The 19,518-nt window shown below is 45.7% G+C and overlaps 1 protein-coding gene across 1 annotated transcript; it reads left to right on the forward strand.

Annotated features, from left to right (window-relative positions):
• Positions 1 to 14,672: 14,672 nt before the first annotated feature.
• Positions 14,673 to 16,552, forward strand: LOC124705416 (NAC domain-containing protein 48-like). Its single transcript, XM_047237142.1, has 3 exons — positions 14,673 to 15,059; positions 15,204 to 15,484; positions 15,942 to 16,552. Exons 1-3 carry the CDS (start codon positions 14,870 to 14,872, stop codon positions 16,389 to 16,391), a joined length of 921 nt encoding a protein of 306 aa, XP_047093098.1. The 5' UTR covers positions 14,673 to 14,869; the 3' UTR covers positions 16,392 to 16,552.
• The last annotated feature ends 2,966 nt before the right edge of the window (positions 16,553 to 19,518 follow it).

Here is a 19,518-nt window from a genome sequence, read left to right on the forward strand (position 1 = left end):
TGTCTTACGTTCAATTACATGACAAAATTGTTTCTTGTTTTTAAATAAAAAGCTCTAGCAAAAATATAGCAATCGATGCTTTTCCTCTTTGAAGGACCTTTCTTTTACTTTTATGTTGAGTCGGTTCACCTATCTCTCTCCACCTCAAGAAGCAAACACTTGTGTGAGCTGTGCATTGATTCCTACATACTTGCATATTGCACTTGTTATATTACTCTATGTTGACAATTATCCATGAGATATACATGTTACAAGTTGAAAGCAACCGCTGAAACTTAATCTTCCTTTGTGTTGCTTCAATACCTTTACTTTGATTTATTGCTTTATGAGTTAACTCTTATGCAAGACTTATTGATGCTTGTCTTTAAGTGCTATTCATGAAAAGTCTTTGCTTTATGATTCATTTGTTTACTCATGTCATTACCATTGTTTTGATCGCTGCATTCATTACATATGTTTACAATAGTATGATCAAGGTTATGATGGCATGTCACTCCGGAAATTATCTTTGTTATCGTTTACACCGTTCGGGACGAGCGAGAACTAAGCTTGGGGATGCTGATACGTCTCCGACGTATCGATAATTTCTTATGTTCCATGCCACATTATTGATGATATCTACATGTTTTATACACATTATATGTCGTATTTATGCATTTTCCGGCACTAACCTATTAACGAGATGCCGAAGAGCCGATTCTTTGTTTTCTGCTGTTTTTGGTTTCAGAAATCCTACAAAGGAAATATTCTCGGAATTGGACGAAATCAACGCCCAGGGTCCTATTTTTGCACGAAGCTTCCAGAAGTCCGAGGGAGAGTCGAAGTGGGGCCACGAGGTGGCGACACACCAGGGCGGCGCGGCCTGGGCCTGGGCCGCGCCGGCCTGCTGTGTGGGCCCTCGTGACGCCCCTTTACCTGCCCTTCCGCTTACATATAGTCTTCGTCGCGAAACCCCCGGTACCGAGAGCCACGATACGGAAAACCTTGCGAGACGCGCCGCCGATCCCATCTCGGGGGATTCACGGAGATCACCTCCGGCACCCTGCCGGAGAGGGATTCATCTCTCGGAGGACTCTTCACCGCCATGGTCGCCTCCCGGAGTGATGAGTGAGTAGTTCACCCCTGGACTATGGGTCCATAGCGGTAGTTAGATGGTTGTCTTCTCCTCATGTGCTTCATTGTCGGATCTTGTGAGCTGCCTAACATGATCAAGATCATCTATACGTAATTCTATATGTTGTGTTTGTCGGGATCCGATGGATAGAGAATACTATGTTATGTTGATTATCAATCTATTACCTATGTGTTGTTTATGATCTTGCATGCTCTCCGTTATTAGTAGAGGCTCTGGCCAAGTTTTTGCTCTTAACTCCAAGAGGGAGTATTTATGCTCGATAGTGGGTTCATGCCTCCATTAAAGCTGGGACAGTGACAGAAAGTTCTAAGGTTGTGGATGTGTTGTTGCCACTAGGGATAAAACATTGATGCTATGTCCGAGGATGTAGTTATTGATTACATTACGCACCATACTTAATGCAATTGTCTCGTTGTTTTGCAACTTAATGCTGTAAGGGTTCGGATGATAACTCTGAAGGTGGAATTTTTAGGCATAGATGCATGCTTGGATAGCGGTCTATGTACTTTGTCGTAATGCCCAATTAAATCTCACAATATTCATCATATCATGTATGTGCATTGTCATGCCCTCTCTATTTGTCAATTGCCTGATTGTAATTTGTTCACCCAACATGCTTTTATCTTATGGGAGAGACACCTCTAGTGAGCTGTGGACCCCGGTCCATTCTTTAATACTTGAAATACAAATCTGCTGCAATACTTGTTTTTACTTGTTTTCTCGCAAACAATCATCTTCCACACAATACGGTTAATCCTTTGTTACGGCAAGCTAGGTGAGATTGACAACCTCAGCTGTTTCGTTGGGGCAAAGTACTTTGGTTGTGTTGTGCAGGTTCCACGTTGGCGCCGGAATCTCGGTGTTGCGCCGCACTACATCCCGCCGCCATCAACCTTCAACGTGCTTCTTGGCTCCTCCTGGTTCGATAAACCTTGGTTTCTTTCTGAGGGAAAACTTGCTGCTGTGCGCATCATACCTTCCTCTTGGGGTTCCCAACGAACGTGTGAGTTACACGCCATCATGCATCCACTACCAAACACCCATTTTGGACCACCGGAGGCATACCCCTACAAAATCAAGTAGAGGATTTAGGAACCCATCGATTAATGGGTTCCTTTGCAATGGCAACAATATCTTTTGGTACCCAAATTGAGTACTCTCTATAAGCATAGCCATTAGGAGGGCCAACATAGTTAGCATAAACATCACCATAATAATCAACAAATAATGCATAGTGATCGTTTGGCCCCGTGCGGTCACCACTAGTGGCTTTGCCCCTTGAGGCTTTGCCATTATTAGTGACCTTCTTGTTCCTATCTTGAGCGGGTTTCTCCTTGTTGTAGTTCTTCTTCTTGTGAGACTTGGGAACATATCCAAGTCCAAACTTTTGATTGTTTGACCTTTGCTTACTCAAGAGGTCATCCAATCCCATCTTGTTCTTGGCGGTGGTGAACTTTGCAAGTTCCTTTGTTAACCTAACATTTTTCTCAAGAATAGATGGATGCTCACAAGAGGATTCATTAGGATGATAGTCGAGACCATATTTAGTCACCAAGGATTCAAGATATGCATTGGTCTCAACATGCAAAGAGAGTTCCTCTTGTAAACGAACATGTTCCTCAACAAGCTTAGCATGCTCACTAGTAAAAGATGTAGGGGAACTAGCATGCTTTTCAACAACAATGGGATCCTTCATTGATTCAAGTGCTTTCATGTAGGTTTCTTGGAGTAGGTCATGGTTCTCTCCAACTTTCTTGAGCTCATCCTTTACAAGCTTGTTAGCTCTTTCAAGGTGGTCAAGATCCCTAGTGAGAGAAGCATGAGCAACTTCAAGTTCCTCCTTTGAGGTATGGAGCACTTGAGTCAAAGATTGAGCCCTATCAATAGTTTCTAGGTCCTTAACTTTATCAAGTTCATAAGTTTCAATTTGTTGCTTAAGGCCTTGAGATATGCACCTTTCGGTTTTTAGCTCTTGTCTTAGGAGATTGAATCTCCGTTCCTTTTCATCCAATTGATATTCTAATTCCTCAATGGACTCATCCTTTTCTTTGAGAGAGTCCATCAAGAAATCAAACTTGACAAGAGCTTCACCACGAAGGGTGCATCTAACATTGTAAAGTTCCTTAAGCACAATTAGTTCATCTTGATTTTCATTTTCATCATCAAGAACACTAGATATGGAAGGTGGAGGTTCCATTACCTTGGTTTCCCTTGCCATAAGACAAGAGCCAACGATTGTAGAGGAGGGAGATTCATCGGAGTCATCATCTTGGGTTGTTCTTGCCATGAAGGAAGAACCAACATCATTCTTCGTGGAATAGTCCTTGGAGTAGTCATATGTGAAGAGTGATCCGGGCTTAGAGAAAGCCAAGCCGGCCACCCCGGCCTCTTTTTCCTCATCTTCCTCTTCATCATCGGACAAGTACTCGGCCCCAACAAAGGCTCTTCCCTTGTTCTTCTTGTATCGATCGTTGATTGGGTTTGGCTTCAATCTTGGCTTGACCCCTTTGATGAATCTTGGCTTGTCTACCCTTTTCTCATAAGGGCACTCATTTGCAAAGTGGCTATCTTCATCACAATTGTAGCAAGTTCTCTTCTTCTTCTTGTCATTGAGGAGCATTGGAAACTTTGTCTTGTATTTCTTGGCAAAGAAAGCAAAGTCGGTAGCCATGTCACTAGTTGAAGTCATCTCTTCTTCTTCTTATTCTTCTTCTTCTTCTTCTTCTTCAATTTCATAGTCTTCTTTGCTCCCATGATCGGCCCTAGCTTTGAGAGCAAGGTTGTGTGACCCTTCATGGTTGTGCGAGGCTTCATCCACACGGTTCATTGCCATGACCCTCTTTCCCGCTTTGGCCATGTTTTCATTGGCGGCCACATAGGAGACGAGATCATCGGAGTTGAGATCGGCACTCTTGGTCATGATTTGCAAGTTGAGTGCAAGGTTGGTGTCTTCTTGCTTGACGGCAATCATAGCAATGACCTTGGACTTTATGAATGCTTCATTCATCTCGAAGCCATCATTGTACTTCTCAACACCAAGTCCCTTGACCCTTACTCTAAGAGCACCAAGCCTAGCATAGGCATCGGATACGGATTCTCCATCTCGAATCATGAACTGGTGGGCCTCTTGCTTTGCGGTCTCATAAAGAGCTGATTGGATCAAATCGGTTCCCTCTTGGAGTACTTGATACGTCTCCGACGTATCGATAATTTCTTATGTTCTATGCCATATTATTGATGATACCTACATGTTTTATGCACACTTTATGTCATATTCGTGCATTTTCTGGAACTAACCTATTAACAAGATGCCGAAGTGCCGGTTCTGTTTTACTGCTGTTTTTGGTTTCAGAAATCCTAGTAACGAAATATTCTCGGAATTGGACGAAACGAAGACCCAGGGGCCTATTTTTCCACTGAGCTTCCAGAAGACCGAAGAGCATACGAAGTGGGGCCACGAGGTGGCGACACCACATGGCGGCGCGGCCAAGGAGGGGCCCGCGTCGCCCTATGGTGTGGGCCCCTCGTCAGGCCCCCGACTCTGCCCTTCCGCCTACTTAAAGCATCCGTCGCGAAACCCACGATGCGAAAAACCACGATACGGAAAACCTTGCGAGCACGCCGCCGCCGATCCCATCTCGGGGGATTCCGGAGATCTCCTCCGGCACCTGCCGGAGAGGGATTCATCTCCCGGAGGACTCTACACCGCCATGGTCGCCTCCGGAGTGATGAGTGAGTAGTTCACCCCTGGACTATGGGTCCATAGCAGTAGCTAGATGGTTGTCTTCTCCTCCTTGTGCTTCATTGTCGGATCTTGTGAGCTGCCTAACATGATCAAGATCATCTATCTGTAATTCTATATGTTGTGTTTGTCGGGATCCGATGGATAGAGAATACCATGTCATGTTAATGATCAAGTTATTACATATGTGTTGTTTATGATCTTGCATGCTCTCCGTTACTAGTAGAGGCTACGGCCAAGTTTTTGCTTTTAACTCCAAGAGGGAGTATTTATGCTCGATAGTGGGTTCATGCCTGCATTGACACCAGGGACAGTGACAGAAAGTTCTAAGGTTGTGTTGTGCTGTTGCCACTAGGGATAAAACATTGGCGCTATGTCCGAGGATGTAGTTGTTGATTACATTACGCACCATACTTAATGCAATTGTCTGTTGTTAGCAACTTAATACTGGAGGGGTTCGGATGATAACTTTGAAGGTGGACTTTTTAGGCATAGATGCAGTTGCATGGCGGTCTATGTACTTTGTCGTAATGCCCAATTAAATCTCACTATATTTATCATGTCATGTATGTGCATTGTTATGCCCTCTCTATTTGTCAATTGCCCGACTGTAATTTGTTCACCCAACATGCTTTTATCTTATGGGAGAGACACCTCTAGTGAGCTGTGGACCCCGGTCCATTCTTTAATACTTGAAATACAAATCTGCTTGCAATACTTGTTTTTACTGTTTTCTCTGCAAACAATCATCTTCCACACAATACGGTTAATCCTTTGTTACAGCAAGCCGGTGAGATTGACAACCTCAGTGTTTCGTTGGGGCAAAGTACTTTGGTTGTGTTGTGCAGGTTCCACGTTGGCGCCGGAATCCCGGTGTTGCGCCGCACTACATCCCGCCGCCATCAACCTTCAACGTGCTTCTTGGCTCCTCCTGGTTCGATAAACCTTGGTTTCTTTCCGAGGGAAAACTTGCTGCTGTGCGCATCATACCTTCCTCTTGGGGTTGCCCAACGAACGTGTGAAATACACGCCATCAAGCTCTTTTTACGGCGCCGTTGCCGGGGAGATCAAGACACGCTGCAAGGGAGTCTCCACTTCTCAATCTCTTTACTTTGTTTTTGTCTTGCTTTATTTTATTTACTACTTTGTTTGCTGCATTATATCAAAACACAAAAAAATTAGTTGCTAGTTTTACTTTATTTACTGTCTTGTTTGCTATATCAAAAACACAAAAAAATTAGTTACTTGCATATACTTTACTTGATTCATCATGTTTCCTTTTAATTTTACCACAAAAAACATACCGGTAGGACGCGGGTCTATCATTGGGAGAAACAATATAGAAGAATTCTTCGATCATGTTAGTACCGTTGAAGATTTTGAAGATAGACACTTGGTAGAACTTGCTCCTACTTATGAAATTGCTGCTGCTGCTTTAGTTCGCATGTTGGAAACTAAATTTGTTAATCTCAATCCTATAATCCAACACATGTTTCTTACACTGGGTGATATGGAAGAGGGGGAAAAGAAAGATTTTGTTTTAGAAACCCTTCTTAGAGAATTTGGTGGTCTAGCAAGAGAGGCTAGAAAGGTCTTTGCTAAATTTAATATGCTTGGTTCTCATACTAATTTTGTTGGTCTCCTTGAAAAAATGGACATAGATAGAATAAGGTACACTAATAATATTAATGATGGTGGGGAGATCAAAGCACCAATACCATGTAAACTCCTAGCTATGAATGATGCACTAGAACATAACTATGCTTGGCTTGTTCCTGAAAATTTGTTCGATGAGAGTAGCAAGCCCAAGACTAATGAAAAGGGAGACGCTGAAACTTATGTATCCAATATACTATGCATGGTTGAGAAAACTCCAAACCCCGCTTGTAGGTGCACCACCCTTCGATAACACTTGATATACACTTTCTGCGCCTAGCTGAAAGGCGTTAAGAAAGCGCTTATGGGAGACAACCCATGTTTTTACTACAGTATTTTTGTTTTATATTTGTGTCTTGGAAGTTGTTTACTACTGTAGCAACCTCTCCTTATCTTAGTTTTATGTTTTGTTGTGCCAAGTAAAGTCTTTGATAGTAAAGTAAGTACTATATTTGGATTACTGCGCAGTTCCAGATTTCTTTGCTGTCACGAATCTGGGTCTATCTCCCTGTAGGTAGCTCAGAAAATTAAGCCAATTTACGAGCATGATCCTCAGATATGTACGCAACTTTCATTCAATTTGAGCATTTTCGTTTGAGCAAGTATGGTGGCCTAATAAAATCCATCTTTACGGACTGTTCTGTTTTGACAGATTCTGCCTTTTATTTTGCATTGCCTCTTTTGCTATGTTGGATGAATTTCTTTGATCCATTAATGTCCAGTAGCTTTAAGCAATGTCCGAAGTGTTAAGAATGATTGTGTCACCTCTGAACATGTGAATTTTTATTATGCACTAACCCTCTAATGAGTTGTTTCGAGTTTGGTGTGGAGGAAGTTTTCAAGGATCAAGAGAGGAGTATGATGCAATATGATCAAGGAGAGTGAAAGCTCTAAGCTTGGGGATGCCCCGGTGGTTCACCCCTGCATATTATAAGAAGACTCAAGCGTCTAAGCTTGGGGATGCCCAATGCATCCCCTTCTTCATCGACAACATTATCAGGTTCCTCCCCCGAAACTATATTTTTATTCCGTCACATCTTATGCACTTTGCTTGGAGCGTCGGTTTGTTTTTGTTTTTGTTTTGTTTGAATAAAATGGATCCTAGCATTCACTTTATGGGAGAGAGACACGCTCCGCTGTAGCATATGGACAAATATGTCCTTAGGCTCTTCTCATAGTATTCATGGCGAAGTTTCATCTTCGTTAAATTGTTATATGGTTGGAATTGGAAAATGCTACATGTAGTAACTCTAAAATGTCTTGGATAATTTGATACTTGGCAATTGTTGTGCTCATGTTTAAGCTCTTGCATCATATACTTTGAACCCATTAATGAAGAAATACTAAGAGCTTGCTAATTTGGTTTGCATATTTGGTTTCTCTAGAGTCTAGATAACATCTAGTATTGAGTTTTGAACAACAAGGAAGACGGTATGGAGTCTTATAATGTTTACAATATGTCTTTTATGTGAGTTTTGCTGTACCGTTCATCCTTGTGTTTGTTTCAAATAACCTTGCTAGCCTAAACCTTGTATCGAGAGGGAATACTTCTCATGCATCCAAAATCCTTGAGCCAACCACTATGCCATTTGTGTCCACCATACCTACCTACTACATGGTATTTATCCGCCATTCCAAAGTAAATTGCTTGAGTGCTACCTTGAAAATTCCATCATTCACCTTTGCAATATATAGCTCATGGGACAAATAGCTTAAAAACTATTGTGGTATTGAATATGTACTTACGCACTTTATCTCTTATTAAGTTGCTTGTTGCGCGATAACCATGCTTCTGGGGACGCCATCAACTATTCTTTGTTGGATATCATGTGAGTTGCTATGCATGTCCGTCTTGTCTGAAGTAAGAGAGATCTACCACCTTTATGGTTGGAGCATGCATATTGTTAGAGAAGAACATTGGGCCGCTAACTAAAGCCATGATTCATGGTGGAAGTTTCAGTTTTGGACATATATCCTCAATCTCATATGAGAATAATAATTGTTGCCACATGCTTATGCATTAAAGAGGAGTCCATTATCTGTTGTCCATGTTGTCCCGGTATGGATGTCTAAGTTGAGAATAATCAAAAGCGAGAAATCCAAAATGCGAGCTTTCTCCTTAGACCTTTGTACAGGCGGCATGGAGGTACCCCATTGTGACACTTGGTTAAAACATGTGCATTGCAAAGATCCGGTAGTCCAAGCTAATTAGGACAAGGTGCGGGCACTATTAGTATACTATGCATGAGACTTGCAACTTGTAAGATATAATGTACATAACTCATATGCTTTATTACTACCGTTGACAAAATTGTTTCATGTTTTTAAAATAAAAGCTCTAGCACAAATATAGCAATCGATGCTTTCCTCTTTGAAGGACCATTCTTTTTACTTTTATGTTGAGTCAGTTCACCTATCTCTCTCCACCTCAAGAAGCAAACACTTGTGTGAAGCTGTGCATTGATTCCTACATACTTGCATATTGTACTTGTTATATTACTCTATGTTGACTATTATCCATGAGATATACATGTTACAAGTTGAAAGCAACCGCTGAAACTTAATCTTCCTTTGTGTTGCTTCAATACCTTTACTTTGATTTGTTGCTTTATGAGTTAACTCTTATGCAAGACTTATTAATACTTGTCTTGAAGTACTATTCATGAAAAGTCTTTGCTTTATGATTCACTTGTTTACTCATATCATTACCATTGTTTTGATCGCTGCATCCACTACATATGTTTACAAATAGTATGATCAAGGTTATGATGGCATATCACTTCGAAATTATCTTTGTTATCGTTTTACCTGCTCGGGACGAGCGGAACTAAGCTTGGGGATGCTTGATACGTCTCCGACGTATCGATAATTTCTTATGTTCTATGCCATATTATTGATGATACCTACATGTTTTATGCACACTTTATGTCATATTCGTGCATTTTCCGGAACTAACCTATTAACAAGATGCCGAAGTGCCGTTCTCGTTTTGCTCGTTTTTGGTTTCGAAATCCTAGTAACGAAATATTCTCGGAATTGGACGAAACGAAGACCCGAGGGCCTATTTTTCCACGGAGCTTCCGGAAGACCGAAGAGCATACGAAGTGGGGCCACGAGGTGGCGACACCACATGGCGGCGCGGCCAAGGGGGCCCGCGCCGCCCTATGGTGTGGGCCCCTCGTCGGGCCCCCGACTCGCCCTTCCGCCTACTTAAAGCCTCCGTCGCGAAATCCCCGATGCGAAAAACCACGATACGGAAAACCTTGCGAGACGCCGCCGCCGCCGATCCCATCTCGGGGGATTCCGGAGATCTCCTCCGGCACCTCGCCGGAGAGGGGATTCATCTCCCGGAGGACTCTACACCGCCATGGTCGCCTCCGGAGTGATGAGTGAGTAGTTCACCCCTGGACTATGGGTCCATAGCAGTAGCTAGATGGTTGTCTTCTCCTCATTGTGCTTCATTGTCGGATCTTGTGAGCTGCCTAACATGATCAAGATCATCTATCCGTAATTCTATATGTTGTGTTTGTCGGGATCCGATGGATAGAGAATACCATGTCATGTTAATTATCAAGTTATTACATATGTGTTGTTTATGATCTTGCATGCTCTCCGTTACTAGTAGAGGCTCCGGCCAAGTTTTTGCTTTTAACTCCAAGAGGGAGTATTTATGCTCGATAGTGGGTTCATGCCCGCATTGACACTAGGACGATGACGAGAAAGTTCTAAGGTTGTGTTGTGCTTGTTGCCACTAGGGATAAAACATTGGCGCTATGTCCGAGGATGTAGTTGTTGATTACATTACGCACCATACTTAATGCAATTGTCTGTTGTTAGCAACTTAATACTTGAGGGGGTTCGGATGATAACCTGAAGGTGGACTTTTTAGGCATAGATGCAGTTGGATGGCGGTCTATGTACTTTGTCGTAATGCCCAATTAAATCTCACTATATTTATCATGTCATGTATGTGCATTGTTATGCCCTCTCTATTTGTCAATTGCCCGACTGTAATTTGTTCACCCAACATGCTTTTATCTTATGGGAGAGACACCTCTAGTGAACTGTGGACCCCGGTCCATTCTTTAATACTTGAAATACAAATCTGCTGCAATACTTGTTTTTACTGTTTTCTCTGCAAACAATCATCTTCCACACAATACGGTTAATCCTTTGTTACAGCAAGCCGGTGAGATTGACAACCTCACTTGTTTCGTTGGGGCAAAGTACTTTGGTTGTGTTGTGCAGGTTCCACGTTGGCGCCGGAATCCCCGGTGTTGCGCCGCACTACATCCCGCCGCCATCAACCTTCAACGTGCTTCTTGGCTCCTCCTGGTTCGATAAACCTTGGTTTCTTTCTGAGGGAAAACTTGCTGCTGTGCGCATCATATCTTCCTCTTGGGGTTGCCCAACGAACGTGTGAAATACACGCCATCAGTACTATGATCCGATCCCACAACTCTTTAGCGGAGACAATGTCATCGACTTGATCAAGGAGCTTGCGGTTGATGCCACTCCTAATCTTGTCACGTGCGGAGGCATTGAGTTGACGGTTGTAGAACTCGGTGGAGGTCAATCGAGTAGGATCTTGTGGCTCCCGATGTCCATGAACAATGAGCTCCCATAGCTCCACACTGCAGCTGCGAATATGAGATTCCATAGCAGATTTCCAATGTGGAAAGTGAGTTCCATCAAAATGGGGAACGGTCCCACTATGGTTTATATGAGGCATGGGTGAAGTGTTTTTGGGATAGTCATGGTTAGCTTCATGGTAGGTTTCCTTAGAGGCCGAAGCCCCACTAGGAGTTCCACCAGCAGTTAGGTTCTTAAGCATGGCAGTCATTTCGTCATTTGGTTTTGTAGCTCATCCTCCTTTTTCTTCTTCTCGGCATCATATGCCAAGAATCTAGATTTCATCTCTTTAACCGAAAGGTTAGAGTCGTCATCTAGACCCTCGAAGAGTTTATCCATCTCACTCTTAAGGCGGTGAAGCCCTTAATAAGAGTCCAGGCTCGATACCAATTGAAAGTATAGAGATGGTAAACCTAGAGGGGGGTGAATAGGTTTCTACAGATTTTAATTCTTTCTTTGCAATATTAGGCTTTGCGGAATATAAAGGTGAGCCTAATGCAAACTAGGTGAAGCAACCTATATGAGGATACCACTAACTCGAGCACGAAGGCTCTCACGAGCGATTAAATCACAAGTAAGGAGTTCGGTTAGAGATAACCGATAGCACGTGGAGACGAGGATGTATTCCCGTGTTCCCTTGCTTTGCAACAAGGTACGTCACGTTTGGAGGAGTGGAGGTCCCACGAAGGATTCCCCGCGCCACGAAGGCTCACCCTATTCTCCGGAGCCTATCCCACGAAGGAATAGCTCACTCACTTGTGGTAGACTTTGAGGTAGCCTCCAAACCTTCACAATCTTGCCCGGAGCAAATCCACAGCCCGGATGCTTCCGGACTCCTCTTGCCCACCTAGGGTTTTCAAGGAACCCTAGGAAGTAAGCTTCTCAATGAATACAAGGGGGAATGAGATTTGGCTTGGTAGAACGGTAGATCGGGTCCTCCTCTAACGATTCCCCGGAGGGATTTGAGTTTGGGTGGAGGAGGAGGGAGATCTGAGGCTTTTGGTGTTTCTAGCAATGGAGTAAGAGAGAGAGAGAGAGAGCTCAAGAACAGCTTGTAGTGTAGTGTCTAACAGTTCAGAGGTAGGAGAAGGCCTATTTATAGTGTTCTTCGAAATATGGCCGTTGGTCACTTGCCACCTCAGCTTTTTCCTCGAGAAACCCGGTTGACCGGGCCATAGACCGGAAAGCCCGGTGGTGAGGCCGGTCAGACCGGACCAGTGACCGGACGCTGTTTGCTGGTCCAGGAGCTCCTCCGGTTGGCGGCCGGTTGGCGCCCGGTTGGCGACCGGTCGACCGGGCCGTGCGCCGGACCGGCCGGTCAGTAGGCCGGTTGACCGGTCGGCAACCGGATTTCTTGTGTTCTCGTCGAAGACCCGGTTGGCGGCCGGTCGACCGGGTCGTGCGTCGGACTTCCCGGTTGGCGACCGGTTGACCGAGCTGCGCACCGGACAGGCCGGTTGCGAGCCCGGTTGGATCGGGCCGTGACCGGATTTCCGTCGTAGACCCCTTTTTGATTGTTGTTGAAGTGGGGGGTCTACTTTAGCCTTCTTGTTCCTTTGATACACCATTTATGCCTCATTGCCTAATACCTGAGATTATCCTTATAAACATATTAGGTGAAATACTCTAGCACGGTGTCATTGTTACCAAAATAATGGATAAGGGTAAAATACCCTTACACAAGTGAAGAACATAAAATAAGCAATGAAAGCATGCATGATCATATAGGCAAAAGCATCACAGAAGTTCAATCTACTAGCTAGTGTGATCTGGCTAACTATCACACTAGCTACTATATGGTGTCATCCTACCACCACATCTAAAGAGGGTGTAATCCTATCACCCACAACACCGCAAATTTTTAGTATCATGTGAGGGATTAGTATATACCACCTCATATAATATACATGCCCTAAAATAATTGCTCATCAAGTCCTAGCTACTTCAAAATGTACAACCAACATCATCGGCGTCTTCATCATGCATGCATCACCATCACCCCAGCACAAGGGAGCACTACACGTAGTAGTGCTTTCCCAGGAAGGTCCTAAGCCAGAGCTCCATGTGGTCCTCGGCCATCTGGACAAACCCGTTGCCCTGGGCCCTGTTTTTTTTTAAAGGAATACGGTACGGGAAGTCCCTACAATGATTTTATTTTTAAATAATAAGAACCCAAATTCGTGTCCCTGGGGACTTGAATCTAGGTGGCTAGATTGTACATCCACTTCCTTAATGAAGTGAGCTAGGCTCACTTCTTATACTAACCTGGGTGGCCCTGGGTCCTGTTGTCGAAGAGGTGGCTTAGAAACACAATCTTCGCCTATGAGCTGAATTTAGACGAAGCATCCATGACGGCGGAGTAGAGGACAAGGTGGACCCATCGGGAGGGGCAACATTGGTGGATGGCATGCGTCACCGCTTTGACAGCTTCTGTGATGAAGGTCATGTGGCCGACGTCCTCCTCAGCTAAAAACGATTTGTTTTCAGGCATAAATAGCATCAGTTGTTGGGCCGATAGAGGAGAAAAAAGCGTAGCGTCGGGCGTGTGTTGAAGCGTCGACGCAAGATGAAATCCCGCCATCGGCCTTGAAAGGAGCATAACGACCAGGTTAGCGATCCTAGCGCCCCGCGTTGTAGATTAGCTCATTGAAAAGACCTAAAAAGTTAATACTTTGCAATGTGAAATCTCCACACATGTAAATAAAGCAGTTAATTTTTATTTTATTTTTTCCTTATAAAACATTTATTTTGCAAGTTCAAAAAAAAAGTTCAAGTTCATTTTATTTTTTTATTTTGCCTTATAAAATATGATCCTGTGTGGGACATGGTTAATTTCTTTTCCTATAATACAATATCACGTCCTCGTGTCGGCCGGCGCCACTATCATGTCTCACATGCATCTCGAGCGGCCATGCATTCTCCGGAAGCGAACATGGCAGAACACATATGAACAGAGGAGGTGGAGCTCGTGCACACCCCCAGCCCTTGGGACTCCGAAGAGACCATCACACGACCTAGGCGACCGTATACAACACTTTTTCAAATCAAGTTCCAAAATTTATACTCCAAAAAATAAAAGTACAGTGATAAATTAGTCCTAGTAGGCTTGAACTGACCCCATCGGGATCCGTACATTCTCAGGCTGGTCCGCCCCCGGCCGGAGCGCCGTACCTTTCCGCTCTGGCAAGGCCGTGCACCACGTGTCGCGCCGCCAACGGCCGCACGTCCACTCGTGGCCCTCACCACCTAGCCCGAAACGGAACACCTGTCCACGTGAGCCGCCGTTGCTCCGGGCCCCACTCCGGCCGCCTCGCCGCTCCTGGCCTCGCCCTCTCGCGTCCAAGCGGCCAGGCGTGCGTAAGCAGTGACCAAATCCGCCCGCCGTCAGATGCCCTCCACGTACTACGTCTCGACGCCAACGGCATGCCCAGAACGCGCGCGCGCACGCTCTATATATGGCGCGCGTGCCGCAAAGCGCATGGTTTCATGCTCTCTCCGCCTCTTTCAACCACTAGTAGAAGGACCCATCGCCGGATCGCCCGGTGTAATTAAGCTAGTTTCCGCGCGGCGATCGAACGAGAGACAAGAGGTTTAGCTGGCGTCTGGTTTACCGCGTCTACTCGGAGCTGCCAGAGTAGCCAGCTTGGTAGCTGCGAATCGATCGAGCTCGATTGTGGTCAAGGAAAAAAGGATCAATCGAGGAGATGAGCGGCGGAGGAGGAGGACCGGCGGCGGCGTCGCAGGAGCTGCAGCTGCCGCCGGGGTTCCGGTTCCACCCGACGGACGAGGAGCTGGTGACGCACTACCTCTGCCGCCGCTGCGCCGGCCTGCCCATCTCCGTGCCCATCATCGCCGAGGTCGACCTCTACAAGTTCGACCCATGGCAGCTCCCAAGTACGTCTTCCTCCGATGCCCCCCGCCGACCGAACATGCACCTCCATGCCCTGCTATGTCGGCCGATCGAGGCATGCATGGAGCTAGCTCACGTTCACGTACATGGCAATGATCTAATCGTTCTGCGTCCGTGCTCTCATGCAGGAATGGCGCTGTACGGCGAGAAGGAGTGGTACTTCTTCTCCCCGCGCGACCGCAAGTACCCCAACGGGTCGCGGCCCAACCGCTCTGCCGGCGCGGGGTACTGGAAGGCCACCGGCGCCGACAAGCCCGTCGGCACGCCCAGGCCCCTGGCCATCAAGAAGGCGCTCGTCTTCTACGCCGGCAAGGCGCCCAAGGGCGACAAGACCAACTGGATCATGCACGAGTACCGCCTCGCCGACGTCGACCGCTCCGCCAACGCCCGCAAGAAGAACAGCCTCAGGGTACGTGCCTGCTCCTCCATCTCACGCGCACCAACTTAGCTCGAACTGTGCAAGAGCTATCTTGATTTCATTTTTGTCTTCTTCGCCATCATCATCTCAGACGATTCGATAGGGAGTTGGTTATCGTAACGTATCGATCATACTATGTGGAGGATAGGCGGGGACTTAATTATGCACGGTCGTTATCGTTCTTGGATGTGTGAACTCTGGAGATGCCTGCGTGCGTCATCTCCTCCACCCGCCAATTATTCGAGCTCGCGCTTTCCGTCGCTGCGATCGATGGCGACACATGCAAAGCATCTACACTATACGAAAATATCCAGCCAAACGATGCCTTCGAATTATACAAATGAAAATCATATATTCGTGATTGATCACTTCAACATGGATCGAATGTCACGACTATTAATCATGGACTTCTGAACATATCGATTGATCTTCTTTGTCGTTGTCGCAGCTGGACGACTGGGTGCTGTGCCGGATCTACAACAAGAAAGGCGCGCCGGAGAGGCCGAGCGCCGGCGCCAAGGCGAGCCCCGGGCACGCGGCCGTCGGCTCGCCGCCGGAGCAGAAACCCGCCTTGCTGCCGCCCTACGCGCCGCCGCCGTTCTCGGACCTGGCGGCGTACTACGAGGTGCGGCCGTCCGACTCGATGCCGCGGGCGCACGCGGACTCGAGCTGCTCCGACCACGTGCTCACGACGGCGTCGTGCGGGAGCGACCGGCCGGAGGAGGTACAGAGCCAGCCCAGGATCTCCGACTGGGAGCGCACGTTCGCCACATCCGGCCTGGGCGTCAACCCGGCCGGTTCGATGCTGGCGGGGCAGCAGCTCGACACGGCGGGTGGGCTCCCCGCCGGCGACCCGCTCCTCCAGGACATCCTCATGTACTGGGGCAAACCGTTCTGAGAAACCGGCTCGGTGCCTGTACGACGCATGGCTGAGAGCCTGGGATTGGGATTTCGATCGGGGTTCCTCGGGCGAGCCGCCAGAAACAATCGTCCGGAGAGATTTTCCAGCCGTTGGATGGATGATACTGCACCGTACGACGGGTTATGGATGGCGGCGATGAGACTCGGGAGCCCCAGAGTGCTGTTACGCAGGGTACTGTAGTTCTCTTGAGTGTATACGAATTTGAACTAAGTTGTGTATATGCGATTGTTTTGGACCTGGTTCTTTTTCCCGTTGGTTACTCTATTTTTTGTTCTCTTCTTGTGAGAGGTGCATGGCACTTACCGTACTTTGTTCTTTAGTTGGAACGGAGATTTGGTGCATATGGATACCCGGTGATCTCGTGTAAAAAATATGAGAAAGCACATTTTAAAGTTTTATTTATTTTTGAAAAAACCCTTAGATAGTTAATGATGTATTTCACAAACATGCAAAGTATTAATTCCAAATACTCCCTCCGTCCATAAATATATGTTTTAGGTTTGTCTAAATTTTGATGGATCTATACACTAAATAGTGTCTACATACAACTAAATTTTAACAAATCTAAGACATCTATTTGTGAACAGAGGTAATACTTTATATTATGAGCTACACGAAAAATGATAAAAATGAGTTTAAGTAATACATTTTCAAATCTCCAAAATATATCAGATTTTATCATTTTTGTCTAGCACAAAATAAAAAAATTATGGGTTAAGATTTTGCGTGATTGTGAGATGTACTCCTCATAAACTCCATAATTTTTTTTAGTTTGCTGATAACCTATAAATGTGCCTTTTAATTTTTTCAAAATGGCGATAAAAATTGCCCCTACTTCATTGGCGACGAACAAAAGTTTTAGTGTAGGGGCTTTAATACAAAGTTATTTTGCTTTACTCCCTCAATACATAAGTATCGGGGATTTAACTTTAATTTGAACATATTTAACAAAAACCTTATCATTTATTTTGGATCGAAAGGAGTATTATTATTCTTAGCTAATATCCAGTGAAGTGTCTTCTTTTTTCCGGAAACTACTAATTTTTTGGTCCTAGACATGCTCTCCTATCGTTTCCCAAGGCGACACTAGGGTGGAACCCTAGCCGCCTCCAAGAGCTCCTCCGGATGGCTTCCCTGCCACTATTACCGCTGGCTTGGCGGTGGTCCCTGCTACCGAAGGTCCTGGGGGTGGAGGTTGCGGTGGCGACTTCGCAGGGGCGACTGTGGGGCGGGTTCTTGATGACCCACAAGTATAGGGGATCGCAACAGTCTTCGAGGGAAGTAAAACCCAAATTTATTGATTCGACCCAACGGGAGCTAAAGAATATTTCTAAACTTTAACAAGTGAGTTGTCAACACTTGCACCTCAAAAATAGACTTGCTCGCGACAGTTTATCATATTAGCAGTTTTATGGCAGTGAAAGTAGTGAAGTAACAGCAATAGCGCAATAAAAACAGCAGTAGCGATGATTGCAGTAGACAACAGGATTAAAATATTGTAGGCACATGAATGGATGAACGGGCGTTGCATGAATGAGAGAGTCCATGTAATAGCAAGACATAGATATTGAAAATAATAATGATAAAAACATCCTAGCATAATATATCCATAGGCGTGTGTTCCTATTTAGTCGTGCGTGCTCGCAATGAGAAACTTGCACGACATTTTTTGTCCTACCAGCCGTTGCAGCGGGGCCTCTAGGGAAACTGCTGGTAATTAAGGTACTCCTTTTAGTAGAGTACCAGAGCAAAGCATAAACACTCCGTGAACAAACGTGATTCTCACATCATAGCCATCCCCTCCGGTTATCCTAATTCTTGGTCACTTTGGAGCCTCGGGTTCCGGACAACAATATGTGTATACAACTTGCAGATATGATCAAAACAATAATTATCCTCATGAATCAATATCATGTTCAGATCTGAGATCATGGCACTCGGCCCCAAAGTGGCAACCATTACGCATAGCAAGTTGCAACAATGTCAAAAATTCTAACAACGGATACTAGGCACTATGCCCATAACAATCTTATACCTATTACATGACCAATCTCATCCAATCCCTACCATCCCCTACAGCTTACAACGGGGAATTACTCACACATGGATGGGGGAAACATGGATGGTTTATGGAGAGGCGTCGGTGATGGCGGTGGCGATGATCTCCTCCAAATCCCCGTCCCGGCAGTGTGCCAGAACAGAACTTCTGGTTCCCGGATTGGGGTTTCTGGTGGCGGCGGAGCAGCGGAACTCTTTCTGAAAATCGTCTAACCCCCCTTGGTTTTCAGGTCCAGGGGCTTCTTATAGTACAAAGGAGAGGTCGAAGGGGTGGCCGAGGTGGCCACACCACCCCTAGGAGCAGCCAAGCCCTGGCCCGCACCTAGGGAAAGTGTGGGCCCCTCGTGGCCTCCCTTCCGTCTCGTCTTCTGGCTCCAGGAGTCTTCAGGTGAAATATGAGTTTTTCTATATTTTTTGGGATTTTTGCCGAAAGTTGGATTTCTGCACAAAAACAAGACACCAGAGCAATTCTGCTAAAAACAACGTTAGTTCACGTTAGTTGTAATCAAAACACACAAAATAGAGGGCAAACAACAGCAAAAGTGTTCAGGAAAGTAGATACGTTTTGGACGTATCAACTCCCCCGAGCTTAGCTTATTGCTTGTCCTCAAGCAATTCAGTCACAACTGAGTGCCTCTCATACTAGCCTCTCACCACAACTCGAATTATCGTACATAGCGGGGCCAAAGCGACATGCACATGACGATGGAGGGGGCCGAAGATAAATTGGTACAGCCCTCTGACACTACTGGATTCCCATACCAGCAACCTGACTTCGACTATGGGCATTTAGCTTCTTCTTCCTCACGAGGGCTGGGGTATGATCATGCTAGGGATGACCCACCATCCTGGAGCCACTACTCACCATAGGGTGGACCTCCACTTAGGCCAAAATCCTAAGCTTGGGGGGAGGTATACTGATGTCTACACACGCTTCTATTCCTGTAGACAGTGTTGGGCCTCCAAGAGCAGAGGTTTGTAGAACAGCAGCAAGTTTCCATTAAGTGAATCACCCAAGGCTTATCGAACTCTGGGAGGAAGAGGT

Source organism: Lolium rigidum, chromosome 4 (genome assembly GCF_022539505.1).
Source record: "Lolium rigidum isolate FL_2022 chromosome 4, APGP_CSIRO_Lrig_0.1, whole genome shotgun sequence".
NCBI classification, from domain to species: domain Eukaryota; kingdom Viridiplantae; phylum Streptophyta; class Magnoliopsida; order Poales; family Poaceae; genus Lolium; species Lolium rigidum.